Below are 17,480 nucleotides of genomic sequence, written 5' to 3' on the forward strand. Positions count from 1 at the left end.
AATCGATCTCTGCACTTTATGAATAAAGCAAAACACACAAACTATACCATAATCTTTACCAAAAAAGAAAAGAAACTTGCTTAACATTTGCTTTCATAAATGTCACAAACAAACCCTCAGTCCGTTCCTGAATTCTCCTCCTCTTCTTCTTCTTCTTCTTCTTCTTCTTTTGATATCTCTGCTGCTTCTGCTTCTACTGCTGCTGTGTGTGTATGTGTGTGTGTGGGTGGGTGGGTGGGTGTGTGAAAGCCATTAGAGCTTTAACACACAAACAGACACATAATTCCCCAAAAGGAAATGTATGATATGTAAAAAGGGCCAAACGCATTGATGCAGCTGTTTTTGTTCCTCCTTATGTTGTGCTTTGAGTCCTTTTTTCCCTTATTTTTCTGTTCTTGTTTTTGGTTTATTTCTTATTCTTTTAATCTTTTACATTTTTCATAATCAACAATTCACATCCAATGACCATTCCAGACTTCCAACCTAATCGTTCTTCTGCAAATTCCACTATAGACAACTCTGTTGAAAACAGATCTCAAAAAAAGATCTATCGTCATGATGCTCCTTGGCCAATCTATGCACTCGATTGGAGTAATGTACCAACTGAACAAGAAGCATTTCGATTAGCAATGGGCAGTTTTGTTGAAGACAGCACCAATAAAGTATTATTACTATTATTTGTTTGTAATATACCTGTATTATCATATCTGAATCGTTTACACAAATTTCCTTAGCTACAAATAATTGGTAGGACTGATAAAGTAACATACGACTATGATAAGTTTCGACAGGATTATGGTGAAAAAGACTTTATACCCCTGGCAGAAGCTGACTCACGCTATCCAGTTACTAAAGTACTCTGGGAGCCATGGAAGGTATTGAGCTCAAAGGCACAAATATTCAACACCAAAAACATGAAAATATATTTATATAAACTGATAACCAAAAGAATAATTCAAGGATAACAAAGGGCGACAATCAGATCATATAATGTCTTCTTCAGACAATCTCAGGCTGTGGGAGTTGACCGAAAATATTCTCTACAATCAAAATACGAGCAGTACTATTGGGTCTAGACGAAACCGCCCAGAATCACAAATGAAGCTTGAGCGACGCATGACGTTTGTAAATGTAAGCCAAATACAATGTATCTCCCTAAACATACATATACGTATACATATACATCTACATATACATACATACATGCATGCATGTATGTATGTATCCATGTATATATATATATTATCTTAAAAAAAAATAATGTTAACCGAGTGTAACAAAAGCAGAGTGAATTTAGTGCACCAATCACTTCTTTTGACTGGAATGAATTGGACCCTAACATTATTGTCACCTCCAGTATTGACACTACATGTACCGTGTGGAACGTAGAAACCTGCCAGGCAAAAACCCAACTTATTGCTCATGACAGAGATGTATATGACGTTGCGTTTATGCATGGTTCAGCAGATGTATTTGCTAGTGTAGGTGCAGATGGATCTGTACGACTATTTGACATGCGGTGAGTCAGTATACATATTTTATACCCTAATTAATTTCATTAATTTATTTATTAATTAATTAATTGTTTTTTTTTGTGGTGCATAGAGCATTAAATCATTCAACAATTATCTATGAAGCACCTCTTGTACCGTCCAGTCCATCCAAAAACAACTTTGTGTCGGCGATCAGTGATGGGTCACAGCCTTTGCTTAGGATCCAATTCAATCGAATTAATTCAAACCTTTTGGCCACATTTCACATGGACTCAAATGATGTTCAGATCCTGGACATCCGTTATCCAACCGTACCTATTGCCGAACTCACTCGCAGGCACAAAAGAAGTGTCAATTGTTTTGGGTGGGCACCACACGACGCAAAACACATTTGTACAGGAGGTATTTGGAAGCAAACAAGCAAAACAATCAAGTTCAGTCTGAATAAAGAAAGACGGAAAGAAAGAGGACGAAAAGTCTAGTTAGCTATCTAGTTTCTTTCTTTTTTTTTGGAGAGAGCTGAGCTTTGTTTTCTATACTGTTGTAGGTGATGATTCACAAGTATTGGTATGGGATACTCGATCTACTATCAAAACACCAATTGGCGAAAATAGTAGTATGGAAAGACCCATTCCACATATAATCCAGGACCCTGTTTTGGCATACACCGCAGAGTCGGCAGTTCATTCCCTGAGTTGGAGTCAAAGTATGCCAGCCTGGATTGCGGTTGGATTTGGCCGTACCATTCAGGCTCTTTTGGTATAAACACCACATTTGATTGCGACTGTTGTCATGGGCAGCTCTACCAATAAGCACATACGCCGATTTATTTGTGTACATAAGCAAATACATAAATACATAATATAAAAAGTGGATAAGATAGACCAATAAATAAATATATAAATAAATAAAGATTCGATCCCTTAAAACAAGAGGTTGTTCAAAAGTACAAAGGGTTGGAATTCATACATGCACTGAACGGACTTTTTGCAATTAAGTAATAAATATTGGCAGGTCACAGCTACTGTAAATGGATATATTTTATAGAGCTTTAGTAAACACACAAAGCACTATAAAGAGAAAAGGCTGTATATTTGCTTAACTCTGAAAACTAAAAAGAAAAAGAAAAAGAAAGAAAGAAGCACCCACCTGCATTCATTACTTCCATGTACAGTCAAATATTCAGGGATAATTGCAATATTGATCACAAAGACTTTAATTTGAAGGCTTCTATTATCTCGGTGAGGAAAAGCTTGTATTTAGTCAAACCAACAATATTTTAGGCTTGTGAGTGCAGTCAATTAAGAATTATTAGCTGTTGCTCTAGAAATAACAGTTATTGTACTCTGATGTTGCTTTTGATGTATCTATCCATTTTGTGCAGTTCAGAATAGTCTTTAAACAAATACTCATGCTCAGAAATTGTATTCTTTTTTTTTTGTTGGGTAGCTCTATTAAAAATATATTCGACCACTTGAGCATACATTTTTATTTCATGTTTTTTGCTTAATTGACTTGATAATTCACTGCCACTAAAATACTTTTTTCGTATACAAAACAAACAAAATAATGTTTTCATCTTGTATACTTGGGTACCCACAAACATAATACATTCGGATATTACACAATACTTATAACAGCAACATTAGAAAATACTCAAACGTGTGGTGTTTGTAAACTTGCTCATCAACAATAAGAGGCTTCAATTCAGCCACACTCCAGTTCATATAAATTTATTTGCGTCCAGATGTTTGTTAAGTGTTCTTTAAAAGTAGCTTTACTCATCTCTCTATGAACTCAATTTAATCTCTTTCTTTTACCAAAGCCCAGATATTGATTTTATAATAAAATCTACAACCTTGACATGCCAGAATACCTTTTATAATCATGAAGAGTTCTAGGCTTTTTATTCCTCAATAATACGGCAGATAATGTAACTTATAGGCTCTTCAAATTAGTCGTTGCATAATTAATCACTCTACCATCAAGGATTCTAATCTATACACAGTTTCCTAAAATATAAAGCTTTCAGTAGTATATATAACTATAAATATTGTTGTCTGAGCATACTCTTAAAATTACCCTTGATATTAATTATTAGCAAGTAATAAAATAAAAAATACTGGTGCATTGCGAAAAGCAAAAATATCAAATGCTATTGAATGTTGCATGTACATTATATTGTTCTGATGATGAGCTATGTTTTGGCTTAGAATTCCTACACCTCTCACTTTAATTTATACACAAGTATTTGGATATCTTTCAAAACGACTTTCTCATGGCAATCATTCTTGAGCTTATTAAAAACTCTAATTTGTGTATCAAAATACATAGGCTTGTGTAGGTTATTATTCTTCAGCCTTTAAATAGTCAGTATATGTTTAAATAAGTTTTCTGAGTCATTCAAGAGCCGTTTTTTGTAGTATTTATAATATACTTTTGGTTAAATCCTTTCAATATTTCAATAAAGCAAAAGCAAAAGCAAAAGCAAAAACAATGTTGTTGTATTATAACTATATTTTATTTTCTGTCGTCTTTCAAAATAATATTGGGCACACTTTGAATCGATGAGCATCTTTATTTTTAAAATTCAAAGCCTTTACATTTCATCTCAAGCCCATTGGAATAGTATATAAGCATTGGTGCTGTTAACTAATCCCAAGCTCCCTCCAGTAAGAGTAGTAAATATATCTCTCTTTTTATCCTTCACCCCCTTCAATCTCTCTTTATCTCAACGTACATCTTCTACGGCTATTCACGTTTATATAATGTCTCAAAAAAAATTACAGTTTATTCTATGTATTGTATTATTGATCAGTGTACCTAAATGCTGTGCTCCACCAATTCAGCAAGACAACGATTTTCTCACCAGTAAATTACCTATAACATCGATATTGCGGACCGTCCTACTCGGCTATTTGACTCACATCGTAACGATTCGACCTAGAACAGGAATTACTGATATTCCTACCTTTTATCGACGTATTCTGGCTTTAATATGGCCTTGCGGTGGAATAGGGCTAGCAACAGGATCTATATATAAGTCATTGTTTGGAGATAGAATACTCGGAATCCGCGAATACAAGCCCTTTTTTAAAAGCTACGAAAAAGGAAAAATAGACAAGGAAGATAATAAAAAAGAAAATAGCGACGTCGAGACAAGGGACAAAGGAAATGATGACGAAAATACAAACGAGGCTGATAGAATTTCTCAAACTCAGGTGGATTCAGCTTCAGTGGGCTTGTTAACTGTGCCCAGCATATCTACATCAGAGTGCGAGAAAGATAATAAAGAAGCCATCAAGACTTCTGAATTAAACGAGCTTCATTCGGAGGCCTCCAAGCTAAGAGATCAATTAGTCGGCTATATTAAGAAAGAATGTTATTACCTTAAAAAAAAAACGACAATGCACCATACCTTGCAGCCTTTCTACATTTACTTGGTCCTAAAGATGCAAAGAAAACAAAGCACTGTATTCTGAACGGCTCTTTAGTTATCGGTTTTAATGATAGTAATAAGCAGAAAGCTGATCGTTCAACTTGTAAGACCGAGACAATCACTGTCACTGGACCAGGTGCAGCTTGTAAATACCAAAGAACAGTTGATTTCAAAGATGTCTGTTACATGACAGTCGACATGATAAATCAACTTGAAACCGCATACAATATGGATGACACCTCATATCTTGAAATATTTATTACAATCGGACAACTGCTCTTTACCACATTCGAATGCATGGATCTAGACGGAGACAGATGGGCCAAGCTTATTATTATTATGTACACTATAATGTCAGTTCTTCAGACCCTTTCTCTCCTTATGTTGCATAAACAAATATCAACCTTTAGTATCAAGGAAGACGAAGATGAAGAAACACTGCTTAATGACGACGACTCTATTTCGACTGAAGACGAAGATAAGAAAACACTGGTTAATGGCAAAGACTCTATTTCGACTGAAGACGGTAGAAAACACTTGGCTATATATAGTGACCTAGTCAATGAAAGAAATTTCTCCATTACTTTTATTCTTACAGTATTAGTAATATTCTTTCTGATTGGTATATGGGCTGATTATAATAGTCACAGTGTAACTGAATGGCTTGTAGTGTCCTGGATTCTTAGTCCTTTTATTTGTATTTTATTTCGGTATATTTCTGTATTTTTTGAAGATATATATTCTTTTTGCGATAATTAGAACTATAGAAGTAATGGTTTTTTTTTGTTGCCATTGGATGTCTTATTGGAGCTACAATTATTGGATATTTACCAAAATAATATTATACTTCACCTTATATTTCTAATGTATAAAATTAATATGAGTAGCGACCTTTAGAAACTTGCTCCTTTCTCAAATTTTATCCCTATTCTAAGAATATGTATAATGTTACATAAACCACCTTTTCTACCATTATCCAACTTATCGTATTTCTCATTTTCCTTCCATTTTTCTCCTCTTTAGACTTTTCAAATATCGATCAACTTGACCACCAATTTGGATTTTGGTAATTCTTTATTCACTTTTCTCACTTTTCCTAACTGTGCTTTGGGTGGTTACTGTTTTCTATTTCAAGTAAATCTATTTATCCCAGTAAAGGTTTGTTACTTGATGTTGTCCAAAAACTTGAACAAACATATATTTATTTTTCTGCTTATAAAATCAATTGCATTAGTACCTCTTTACTAATTGACTTTACAAACATTTTATTCTGTCTACGTTTTGTCATGTATAACTGTATAATGTATAAAGCCACAAATTACGCAAGCTGCTTATAAAAACAATTTCAAGAATACAATCATATAAATTGTGATGTTTAAAATTTTCTAATCAATAATCAGAGGCTTCAAGTAAGCCACGATTATTCTTGGGCGTTTTAAATCACCAATTACTATCTGCTTTTTATTTTACAAGTTTAAAGATACTAGCATTGCATGCGTACACATATGTTATGTTAAATTATTACTGTCTTTGCCAAATATACTGCCCTGAAACTCTTGTTTACTTAATAAAGTGCAAGATGTATAAATATCTTTCAAATTTTGATAACTGTCAAAAGGTATAGCCCTCACTTTGACTAAACTTATATCTTTAGTATTCATTTTCTAAGCCTTTGGAGGAGCTTTTTTTCTTAAGCCTCTTCAGATATTATATAGCTTATTTTACTCATTTTATTCCATATTTTACAAGTATAACTTACAAATATTTATCCTTTTTATCTCTCTATCTCTCTCTTTTGCATATTTATGTTATATAATGTGCCTACGAAGATTACAGTTTATTTTCTGTCTTTTACTTTTAGCTATTATACCTAATTGTTATGCTCCACCAATTCAACAAGATACTAAAGCAACTAGTAATTTGCCTGTAGTATCAATCTTTAGAACTATACTCTTGGGATACATGACTCATGTCATAACTATACGACCTAAAAAAGGTGTCGGCAAGTTTGGCACTCTTCATCGCCGTGCTATAGCATTTGCTTACCCTTCCAGCGGAATTGGCTTAGCAATAGGGCCTATATACAAATCACTCTATGGAGATAGAATACTCGGAATTTTCCAATATCAATCCTTGTTAAGATCCTACGAAAAAGAAACCAAATCCAAAGACACAGAGAGAAAGGATGACAAGTCTCAGGATCCAACCGATACAGCTTTAAAAGACTCGCTGCTTTTGACAATTAAGTCCACCATACAATACGATAAAATTAGTGCCGATGATAACAAAAAGCTTTCGTCAGAGAAACTTCATTCAAAATCTGTTCATATACGGGATCGATTAGTCAGTGACTTGAAGGCAAGAAATATTTATATTGGAGAAGACGACAATTCACCCTACCTTGCAGCATTTCTATATTTACTTGGCCCCGAAAAAGCAAAGAAAACAAAGCACTGCATTTTAAATACTTCTTTGATTATTGGTTCCAACAATATTGACCAGACTGAATCCAGTGATTCCTACTGTGCGACGGAAGGGATGATTGTTACTGGCCCAGGTGCAGCTAGTAAATACCAAAAAAAGGTTCTGGCAAGCCAAGTCCGTTACATGACAGTCGATATGATAGACCAACTTGAGACGGCACATAATATGGACGACACCTCGTATGTTGAATCATTTGTTACAATTGGACAACTGTTCTTTACCACAATCGAATGCATGGATCTAGACGGAGACCGTTGGGCCAAGGTTATCATTATCATATACACTACAATGTCAGTCCTTCAAACCGTCTCTCTTGTTATGTTGCACAAGCAAACGATGGCCTTTAGTATTAAGGATGATAAAGACGAAGAAGCATCGCTTAAAAGTGACAGTTTTATCCTAACCAAAGAGGATCGCAAACTCTTGGGAGAATTTAGTGACACCCTCATGTTTGAAGAAGAAGATATTGCCATCATCTCCATGCTTGTGGGAATGATAGTATTCTTGATTTTTGGGGTGTGGGCAAACTATGGAAGTCACGGTACAACAGAATGGCTCGTAATATCCTGGATCCTTAGTCCTATTTCTCTTTGTCTTGTTACCGGTTATCTGGTTGGGTTCGATAAAGACAAAGTGTGGATAATTTTATGGGTTTCTCTTCTATCATTTGGTGCTGTTGGATGTCTTATTGCTGCTACGGTCATTGGATATTTGCCCAAGTAATATCAAAACTTTTGTATTTTAATTTGTAATTTATATCTCGCTTTAGAAACAAACAAGCCCATAAACGCACACAAAGATGTCTTGCTTTACTATAGTAAATAGAACGCTTTTATAGTGATATATTTTACTGCTTCTGTGTGTAATACAGTTGTGGATAGAAGCTACAAGTAATCTATACTATCTTAATACCATTGTAAATGCTACATATCCTTCAATATAGAAAATAATTATTCTAGATTACTACAGCAAATAATGTACTACAATAGAAATTAGTATTCAGAATAACTTGATTTTTCGTAAGCATGCTCAGAGATGCTCAACTTGTATACAAAGGCCTTGCAAAAATCTGACCGACATCTTAGGCTAAGCATATATATCGTTAGCAATAATTTTGATGCAGAATAATATAAATCCAAAACTTCATTTACTATGTTGATTGTTTAGCATGAACACTCTGTGAGACAAAAAAAAAGATGCCTTAAAGTTTTGGGGATCAAATACGGTGAGCAGCTTTCAAGAAATAGTGGACCATGTCAGTATTAATTATATCAACTAGTATTCAAATAGAATAAGATAATATACTTTTATTAAATAATTCTAATATAAAAAAAAAGTAGATATGTTCACCAAAACATTTAGATATAAGAACAAGTTGACCACACAAATTCTGTTTGACAAAACAGCTTATATCAACAATGTACTATAACAAGAGAACGATCTAGACACCTTGGGTTTTTTTATGATATAAGAACAATTGCTTTATTGATAGCATACAAGAAATGATAAATATGAAATACAGTCTCTAAGACATACTAAAGTAGTCCTAGTTTAAAGGGCATTAAGAACGGCCAAAGCACACACATTGACATCCAAGTCAATGCAGGCCTGGACGGCGACATCGAGACAGGCCTTGACCTTGGCGCTGATATCGATAGCAAGAGTGACAGCGATCTGTATAAGACCAATAAGGTTGACTTGGAGGTTGTTGATCAAGACATCGACCTGAGCAGAGACGTAGGCGGAGAGCTTGGCCTTGAGAGTGGGGAGGACAACCTTGACCTTGGCCTGGACTGCAGCTTCAATGTCGACAAGGACGGCGAGGAGCTGTTCCTGGGTGAAGGTCTTGCCAATGAGAAGAGCACGGAGGTCGGCATCCAAAACAGCATACACATCGGCCTCTACTTCAGCATCAACCTCAGCTTGAACCTTGACGTTGAGGTCCTTGATGGAAGCATCAACCTTGGCCTTGACGCGGAGATCATCAATAGAGATCAAACCGCCGAGAATACTAGCCTTGATCTGGAGACCAGCCTTGACATCGGCACAGATGGAAGCAACCAAATCAACAAGAACCTTGACCTTGATCTGAGCCTTGACAGCAGCAACAATCTTCACGTACAAATCGGCATCAACAGTAACGGGGTAGTTGGTACGCTTGACCAATTCAATAGCAGGTGATTCGGCAACCTCAACAACAGTGAGTTCCTTGGGAGTAGGCATGGCAGAAGTGCAGGCAATAAGAGCCATGAGGAAAACGAGGAGAGTGGAGATGCTGAACTTCATTGTTGTTGATAGAAGAGAAAAGAGCTGGATACCGTTTTCTGGGAGACTTTGGTTGCTTCCTTTTATATAGGAATCAAGATCCCGTATAAGTTTTCAAGTATTGTTCTAGAGCGCCAATCTTTTTCCATATTGCACAAGGGGAGGATACTCTTTTTTTTCCAATTGATAAGTAACACGGATGGTCAGTATGGATATCGTTTATCCCCCTTGGTTTTCGTTCTCCATAAATGTAAGTACAAAGAAATAATATGACCGACATGTAGTCTACTTCAGCTCTTCCAAAATATTCAGGAACACAGATAACCTGCGAATGGGAATTAAAGGTGAGAATTATACAGGCACACATATACATTCTTGTAAACGTGGCCTTAAAAATCTTTGTGTAGTGGTTGGCTCCACAAGTTTAAGCTAACTTCTTAAACGACATACATATGCTGTGTGCTGAATGTAAAGTGAAAACTTAAAACAAACAGTATAGATATCTATAATCTACCATGGAGCGGAGGACCAATACAGCAACGATGGGCGCGTACACATCTGGTACAACCCATTTTTTGTACTCCATAGTTTAAGCACGGCATCCCCAAAATATAAAACGCATCAAAGAGATTATGTAACAGAACGTCTTGATCACCAATACATGGCTCGAATAAGTCAAGAAAAAATAAAGGTATATTTACTATAAAGCACCCAAAGTGAACGCAAACACTTTAAGGTATCCTTATTCAAGCGAATAGCGCTCTCCTAGGCTACACTTATTATCGATCCTGCCTATATATTTTATCCTCAATTGTGCCACTTTGTGGTCGGGATGTATGGCTGTTTTGCAGTAGTGAGATATATACATATACTTTATACTTTATACTTTAAAATCTATTAATATGTGAATTATTTTTCCCATTTTTAATGCAAAAAGTCGTCTCTTTTGAATCTCAGCTGTGTTAAATGTTTAAAGAGGCTCAGTGTACAATGCCTGGGCCTACAAAACATAACCGCTTGTAGTCATTCCTTCAAACTTCCCCCCCCCCCCCTATACAACTACAGTTTAAAAGGTCCCGGGAATTTATTTTTGTCTCAAGAATACAGCTAGTATGCGCCTGTTATATTAATATGTATCCCATCACAGCAGAAAAGAGATCAAGGCAACGTGGGTGTGGCAAAAAAAAAAAAAAACAAACCATACCTCCCTAAAATATATAAACAAAATATAGTATATATAACAAATTGTCAATAGACATGTCAATCGCTGTAATAGAATCAGTTTATGGACGAATCAAAGGTCTAATATATTATTAAAGACCTTTATTTTATCTGAAATGGATATTGCTATTGGCATGGTGTAGTAACTTGCTGTACTCAGGTACATACTTCATTAGCAAACAAGTAGATAATTTTAGAAAACGCTTTTTTTGTATCCCACAGACTTCGCTCGGATCTTGATGGTCTACCATTTCTACGGCTTTGATTTGTTAATAGTATATTCCTTCTATGGTTTATTGTACTTTACACAGCATAAAGAAAGCTGAAAATATTCGAGACAAATCCAGTTTTTTCTCCATTTGGTGTTTACACGGACTTAATATTGGGTACACTTCCTTTGTGAATGCCTTAATTTGCGTTTTCTGTAGCTTGGATATTGAAATACAAGAACAAAACCTACTCCATATATATATTTCGGTTCTTCTGAGTGTTTTACAAAATTACATTTCTTCTTCTTATTCTCACGGTAATTCTGGTTACAATGGCTTCTATTTTTAATAGAGGAGCTTTCCCAAAGAATAATAATAAGAAAAACAGTAGTTATTCTAAGCAAGAGTACCACAAATCTAAAAAGGAATACTATAAAAGTTGTTTTTCAAAGCTTGAGAATATACATATATTAAGATCAAAAACTAGGAAGCATTATTATCTATCTCTGTAAGATTACTTTCTTACTAGAATAGAGATCTTTAGTACAGATAGCGACATCTATCACTGCGTTTGTTTATTTAGCTCTGTACTTTCCTCGTTTCGGATTTCTTTGTGAAGAAGAAAGATCTTCTTAATCAGTGTAACCTAAGTAACTTGCTTTATATTATAATTCTCTTATTTTTTATTTATATATTTTTGCTCTCTTGTACTCCTCTAACGCCCAAGCGGAACACAAGAGGGCACGGATATGGAAGATACTAATCTACATTTGCAGCCAGCTTCACCCTCGCGCCACACAAAACGAGGATTGCATGAGCATCTACTTTAAGGATTTATTTTATATATATATAAATAAATATATACACAAGATATTTTGGACTAAATGAAAAGATTAGATAGTAATTGATGTAAAAGAGCTATCCATTAAAAAACAATCCTCAAACAGAAATAAAAATAAAAGTTAAATGCAGTATATAGATCTTACATACATGCGTCTAAAGGAAAAAGATACAATTAGTACTATTATTGTGGAGAGAACGTATTGTATTTTGATAAGCACTATAACCAATCCTGTAATATCCTATTATTCTACTTTATTTTTGGTTTGTTTTCTTTGTGCACAAGTGCTTGTATTGATGTACTTAATTCACACTACATACTATCACAAATGTTCTGTGTCAAGATTGTATATGATAAAACATTGCTTACAGCGTGGTTTGCAATAAAAACTGTTTGTTACAATAGATAAGCCTGTGGTTGGAGTAATTGATAATGACAGGTGTATAGTTTTCATACTATGTGAGTTTTTCAGCTTATTATATTAATCCTCCCAGGATATAACTTCAAGCAAATAAATTTATTTTAGATAATGTTCTCTAACTGGATGGGACAGCTCTTTTTATTTATTTTAGTATCTAGCTGCCTGTAAACTAATAAGACCTCTGCATCCATGAAATAAAAACGTTTTATCTTCTGTTATAAAGGTTAGATCAATTTTAAACCATGCGTTAAAAGCTCGCTGATATCATTTTATGATAATAAGAATAATAAGATATTAATATTATCCGATAGTTCTTTAGTTATTTCTCTTTCTGATAATAGCTGTACGATATTATATTTGGCGTTGCTTTACAGAAAAGACAAGATTATCTAGTACAAAAAAGCTGGATATAAAGACATTTAGCTTCAAGTCAAAACTTGCGTGCTATATATATTTTTTGACATGCTTCAAAGATAAGCCTTACAAAAATCTTTTAAGGCTTGAGGATAAATATATTAAATATATTGCGATGTTTTACATACATGTTTTTGAATCAAAATTAAGTCCAACAATTAACTCCCATTACATGATAGATTGCCTATATACTTTACAGCTATAAGAAAAGTGACAGATAGAATACATATTTTGATGTTAGTATTTGCTACCCAAAATACTATGATAATTGCTTTTGGCTTCCAATCTAAATAACAAATGCTATTGGTATTTCAGAAACGTTAGCTAAACATTAATTATTAATTTTGATAACTTCTCTGTGATAATTATTACAAAACACTGCCATGTGTTCATTATTTTTTTTTGGGTGGTATACACTTTGATTTTGGCAATTTAAATAACATCTTCTAGTGGTGGAAATATCGATATTGATCTGTTGCTGAATAAATAGACACTGACTGACATTGCTTAACGTTTTATACAACTTTACTTGCTAGAAAAAAACACACCGGTTTCCAATTATTTTTTAGTTATATGCCCTGAGGGAAAAGTGAGATCAAAAAATTGACTTTTTGGTGCAAATAGCCTGATTTGTATTAATAAATGGTTTTCTTAGAGTAAAAAAATATGATATTTTGATCAATGTTTGAGCAATCAACATAAACCATTGTTTATATAATGGATCTTAGTGTGCTCCACCAGATTATTTATTTATGTAAAAGCACTCTGCATAATCGATTTAGATATATAGCTGATTTTCTGTATTTGATTTGTCAATTTGATCAAAATGATCCTTTTTATTATACAGTTGCTCATTTCAGCAGTAAATTCAACCATCTTTAGTATATAGTTGTCTGATTAATTAAATATTGTCTAAAGTTTTAATAGCTAAAATACTGAAGCCTCGACCTTCATTCATATTGTATAAATTAACAGAACTAACTTCCAAACGATGTGGGTGGCATTGCAGCCTATAGTTAACATACAGAACATAACAACCTTTAAACTGTCTACATGGCGTTGAAGCCTCCACCTGGCTCACAGGATACACCAACCGCTAATTGATCCACATGAAATCGTGACCTCCAATTGACCCACACAGCACCTTATCAAAGCTCTTCAAAAATAAACTCGTTTATTTTGACCATCGCACACACAAACCATCTTTATATTTAAAATATTTTTAAAGTATTATATTCTGAGGATTGATGAGTGCCATTATTGTATTATCAGATCCCTTCAATGTGTGTATGGTCTCTTGAATTTTTGTGCTTTGACAGGCTGCAAATAATTTATATACTTTAATATAAACCAACGTACCTTCCTGCAAAATATAATAAACCCCGACGTGCAAACAGCTTGAAAGGATCAAGCCTCAAAAATGAAAACAGCTACCAAGCGTGTAAAGCAGACAATCTTGCCATAGTGGTTTCCTTATGAAAGTCTTTATTAAATCCTCTAAGATAAATCAACTTGTTTTAAAAAAAAAGACCTTTCTCTTGTATTTTGCTGTATCCAATATTGATCACTATTAAGAACTATACACAACTTTTGGTATCATATATAAAACTTTACATATTGCTCTTGTAATAGTCAAAACTCTATTACATTTCTAAGAAATCAATCAGACATCGACTGTGCGTATATATACCAAGCACGTTCAAGAGTTTAACAATTTTTAAACGCGTGTTCATTCTGTTTTTTACCCTAAAAACACTTGTTTTCTATCATGATTGGCTGGTAAAAGGAAGCGCGAATCAACATCGGACGTCAGGCTAAATGAGAAAAATAGAAAATTGATCTCTAATGCGCAATGTTTTGACAAACTCATTTCTGCAAGAACATTATGAGAGTTATATATAAGCTAATGAGCTATTCGCATGAGCAGAATTGTAGTTCTTGATGGTAAATAAGGTTTCGCATCGTTGTTGCTCGTCTTTTTCTGTTTTTTGTGTCCTTTTTTGTTTACTTTTTGCTTTTTTTTTCATAGTCTTTAGCTCTAGTAGTCACATGCATATGAAAATAGTCACGCATTTTTCCCTTTAGTTTTTTTGCAGGTGTACACGTCAGCGATGAAAGAATAGAAGAGATGTGTAAAGTAGATGGAAGACTCCATTTACTTTATTCCTCTTCACTAAAAAGGAGCTCGTGAAACTCAACTCCGTTAAAGTAGTTGAAGTGACGATTGACGTTCTTTCAAAAAATAAAGTGTGTGTGTGTGCTAGGTACCACCACACTCGCCTGTGATCTTTTTTGTTTGGAATTAGTGAGTTTAATAAGAAAATGCAGCATGATTGTATTGAAGTTCTGTTGATATTTTATAGAGTTAGGAAGCTCAAAAAAAAAGGTAGACCTTTTAAAATATAACTTGTATGAAACTTAGAATAAATAATTAAGAACGGTATTGGTCAAACTGGCTGTACCAGCAATAATGATACTATACTAGGAACATCTTCAGAGCATCTTTACCTGTCCACTTTGACTTCATTTTTATCTTACATTTAAAATTGATTGTTGAAGGTGCTCTAACAACAACAGAGAAGACAGACTTGATTATTTTCTTTATTAGGTAAATAAAAGCCAGGATATTCCTTTTAAGTCTTTTTTTTTTAGAAAAAAAAAACATTCATGGTCAAGAGCTACTACAGTCTAGGTGGCGTTATTCCCAAGGCAATCAAGTCGTTTCAATCAAGTTTTTTTGCTTTTGTTTTTTTTTGTTTTTGAGTGACCCCAATAAGTATACAAGTATGCATACGAGTCTATATATATATGGTCATTTATTCATTGCACTTCAATTGGACTTGTCTCCATTGAATCAGTAAAGTACAAAATGCCTCTTTCTATATATAATACGATTCATTTTGATTTCTTTTTATCAAGTAACAGAGTACTAAGGTTTGTGTAGATAAGAGCTGTCAGAGTCTAAGAGTCGAGGTGTATATATATATATTGGGTTTCCTGATCTGAATATCATTTTCCTCAGCCAGCCAAGACTCTAAGCTACATTACAGTAATGCAACTTTCATTTAATTTAGAAATAATTGCTTCACAGGTTAATTGTAAACCTCAATAAAGATGTGATAAGCGTCACAAGTTATAAACACACATTTGGGAAAGAGATCCCGTAATAGTGAGGGGTGAAATCCAAGTTGGCTGATTTGATCATTTATTATTTCCAGGCTCAGTTGATCAATATAATCACACAACAATTTGTTCGTGGCCACCACATTATTTATTACTAAAGGTGAAGTTTGAATTTGGTGTGCTTGACCTGTCAAGAGAATTGTTACTAATTGTCATGGTTGATCACTAATACCAAATAACAACAAGATGATGGGCAATAATAAGCTAATAAATTCAGTGCGTTTTGGGGTGACCATCCTTTACTGATCTTATCTGTCTACTTCAGGCGTAATGTTTTCTTTTATATATATAAAAGACCAAGAAAATGAGAAGAGCGAAAAACAGACTTGATATTCTGAAAATTGGAATAGTTCGGTTTCATCTTTGTTGTATATATAATCAAAATTAGAATCATACACACACACAACATTAGAGATAACAATACAAATATATATTATTACCAGCGCATTTTGCTAGAGATTTCCTTGTTTACAAGTAATTATTTATTTAGGAAGGTAGGTTTGTAAATTGTAGGCAAAAGATTGAAGATTATCTTTATATATATATATTAGTTTGGATCTATCTCTTTATTTCTATATATACATATAAGTTGAGGCTGTAGAGCTGCATATAGTGTGCAGATATTAAACATAATACTGGCGTGTGTATTTATGCACAGTAATATTTATTTGTATACATATTTGACATGAATGGATACATATAATATGGAGTTTATTTTATGAGACCAAAGGCTCATTAAAAAGAAAAGAAAATTAGGCTTGAAATTGATGTTTGATTTGATAAAATTTGTTGAATACGTTTCAGTTCCACCTATTTGTTCTTGTTTTTCAATGCTTGAATATACTGGGACCTGTTCAGAACAATAAGATAAAAATTATAAAGAATCATAAAAAAAATGATTTAAATAATCTGCTGTTGTTCATCATTGTAAAGCCTATTTACGTTTGATTGCACCTATCAAGGTACATTTAAGATTACAAAGTCTAAAGCCAAGATTCGAAAAGAAAACAAATGAGGTGTATCTAATTTATCTATTTCCTTTTATTAATCTCCACCGACCAGAGATAGCAAACAAGTACATATTCATAAATAAATAAGAGTATCATTTTGTACCTTGTTTAAATATAATATTATTTTTGAACGCTTGGCCATTAAAGTAACAAACCTGGGTTATAGGCAAGAAATAGCAAATACCTTTTATAATCTTCATCCCTTGTAAATAATAAAAGTATATATACACATACACATACACATACACACAATAAAGTCAATTCACTTGGTGTTACACAGATGCTTTTTAATACATATTTTATTTGGCTGGATATTAACATTGACATCATTATACCGTAAGAGTTAGGCTCTAAAGAAGAACGTTAAAGCTAAATGACAATTGATGATATTAAAGAATTAGACACATTAGAGATAGTGTATATGATTTTTGTTTAATGTGATCTTTTAAATAAGTGAAAGATGTGAGAATTGTGTAGCCTACCGTGCGATTATAGATATA

General features: G+C 33.7%; 5 protein-coding genes across 5 annotated transcripts; 4 read left to right on the top strand and 1 right to left on the bottom strand.

Moving 5' to 3' along the window:
* Positions 1 to 461: 461 nt before the first annotated feature.
* On the top strand, positions 462 to 2,258 carry PHYBLDRAFT_114101 (hypothetical protein; the record flags this gene model as incomplete). Its single annotated transcript, XM_018428370.1, has 7 exons — positions 462 to 680; positions 792 to 875; positions 961 to 1,070; positions 1,289 to 1,519; positions 1,606 to 1,650; positions 1,690 to 1,895; positions 2,041 to 2,258. The coding sequence occupies 7 exons, from the start codon at positions 462 to 464 to the stop codon at positions 2,256 to 2,258; spliced, it is 1,113 nt and encodes a 370-aa protein (XP_018290223.1).
* A 2,003-nt stretch (positions 2,259 to 4,261) lies between these two features.
* Positions 4,262 to 6,371, top strand: PHYBLDRAFT_170081 (hypothetical protein; the record flags this gene model as incomplete). The annotated part of the gene is made up of 4 exons (XM_018436245.1): positions 4,262 to 4,874; positions 4,919 to 5,583; positions 5,956 to 6,090; positions 6,333 to 6,371. The coding sequence occupies 4 exons, from the start codon at positions 4,262 to 4,264 to the stop codon at positions 6,369 to 6,371; spliced, it is 1,452 nt and encodes a 483-aa protein (XP_018290224.1).
* Positions 6,372 to 6,747: 376 nt separating this feature from the next.
* PHYBLDRAFT_71222 (hypothetical protein) lies at positions 6,748 to 8,695 on the top strand (the record flags this gene model as incomplete). Its single annotated transcript, XM_018442431.1, has 4 exons — positions 6,748 to 8,115; positions 8,288 to 8,306; positions 8,406 to 8,435; positions 8,613 to 8,695. 4 exons carry the CDS (start codon positions 6,748 to 6,750, stop codon positions 8,693 to 8,695), a joined length of 1,500 nt encoding a protein of 499 aa, XP_018290225.1.
* Positions 8,681 to 9,732, bottom strand: PHYBLDRAFT_80025 (hypothetical protein). The gene has a single exon (XM_018443541.1). It carries the CDS (start codon positions 9,700 to 9,702, stop codon positions 8,968 to 8,970), a length of 735 nt encoding a protein of 244 aa, XP_018290226.1. The 5' UTR covers positions 9,703 to 9,732; the 3' UTR covers positions 8,681 to 8,967.
* A 148-nt stretch (positions 9,733 to 9,880) lies between these two features.
* Positions 9,881 to 10,987, top strand: PHYBLDRAFT_170084 (hypothetical protein; the record flags this gene model as incomplete). Its single annotated transcript, XM_018436246.1, has 4 exons — positions 9,881 to 9,931; positions 9,966 to 10,025; positions 10,181 to 10,372; positions 10,958 to 10,987. The coding sequence occupies 4 exons, from the start codon at positions 9,881 to 9,883 to the stop codon at positions 10,985 to 10,987; spliced, it is 333 nt and encodes a 110-aa protein (XP_018290227.1).
* Positions 10,988 to 17,480: the final 6,493 nt, after the last annotated feature.

This window comes from Phycomyces blakesleeanus, assembly GCF_001638985.1.
Source record: "Phycomyces blakesleeanus NRRL 1555(-) unplaced genomic scaffold PHYBLscaffold_14, whole genome shotgun sequence".
NCBI lineage: Eukaryota > Fungi > Mucoromycota > Mucoromycetes > Mucorales > Phycomycetaceae > Phycomyces > Phycomyces blakesleeanus.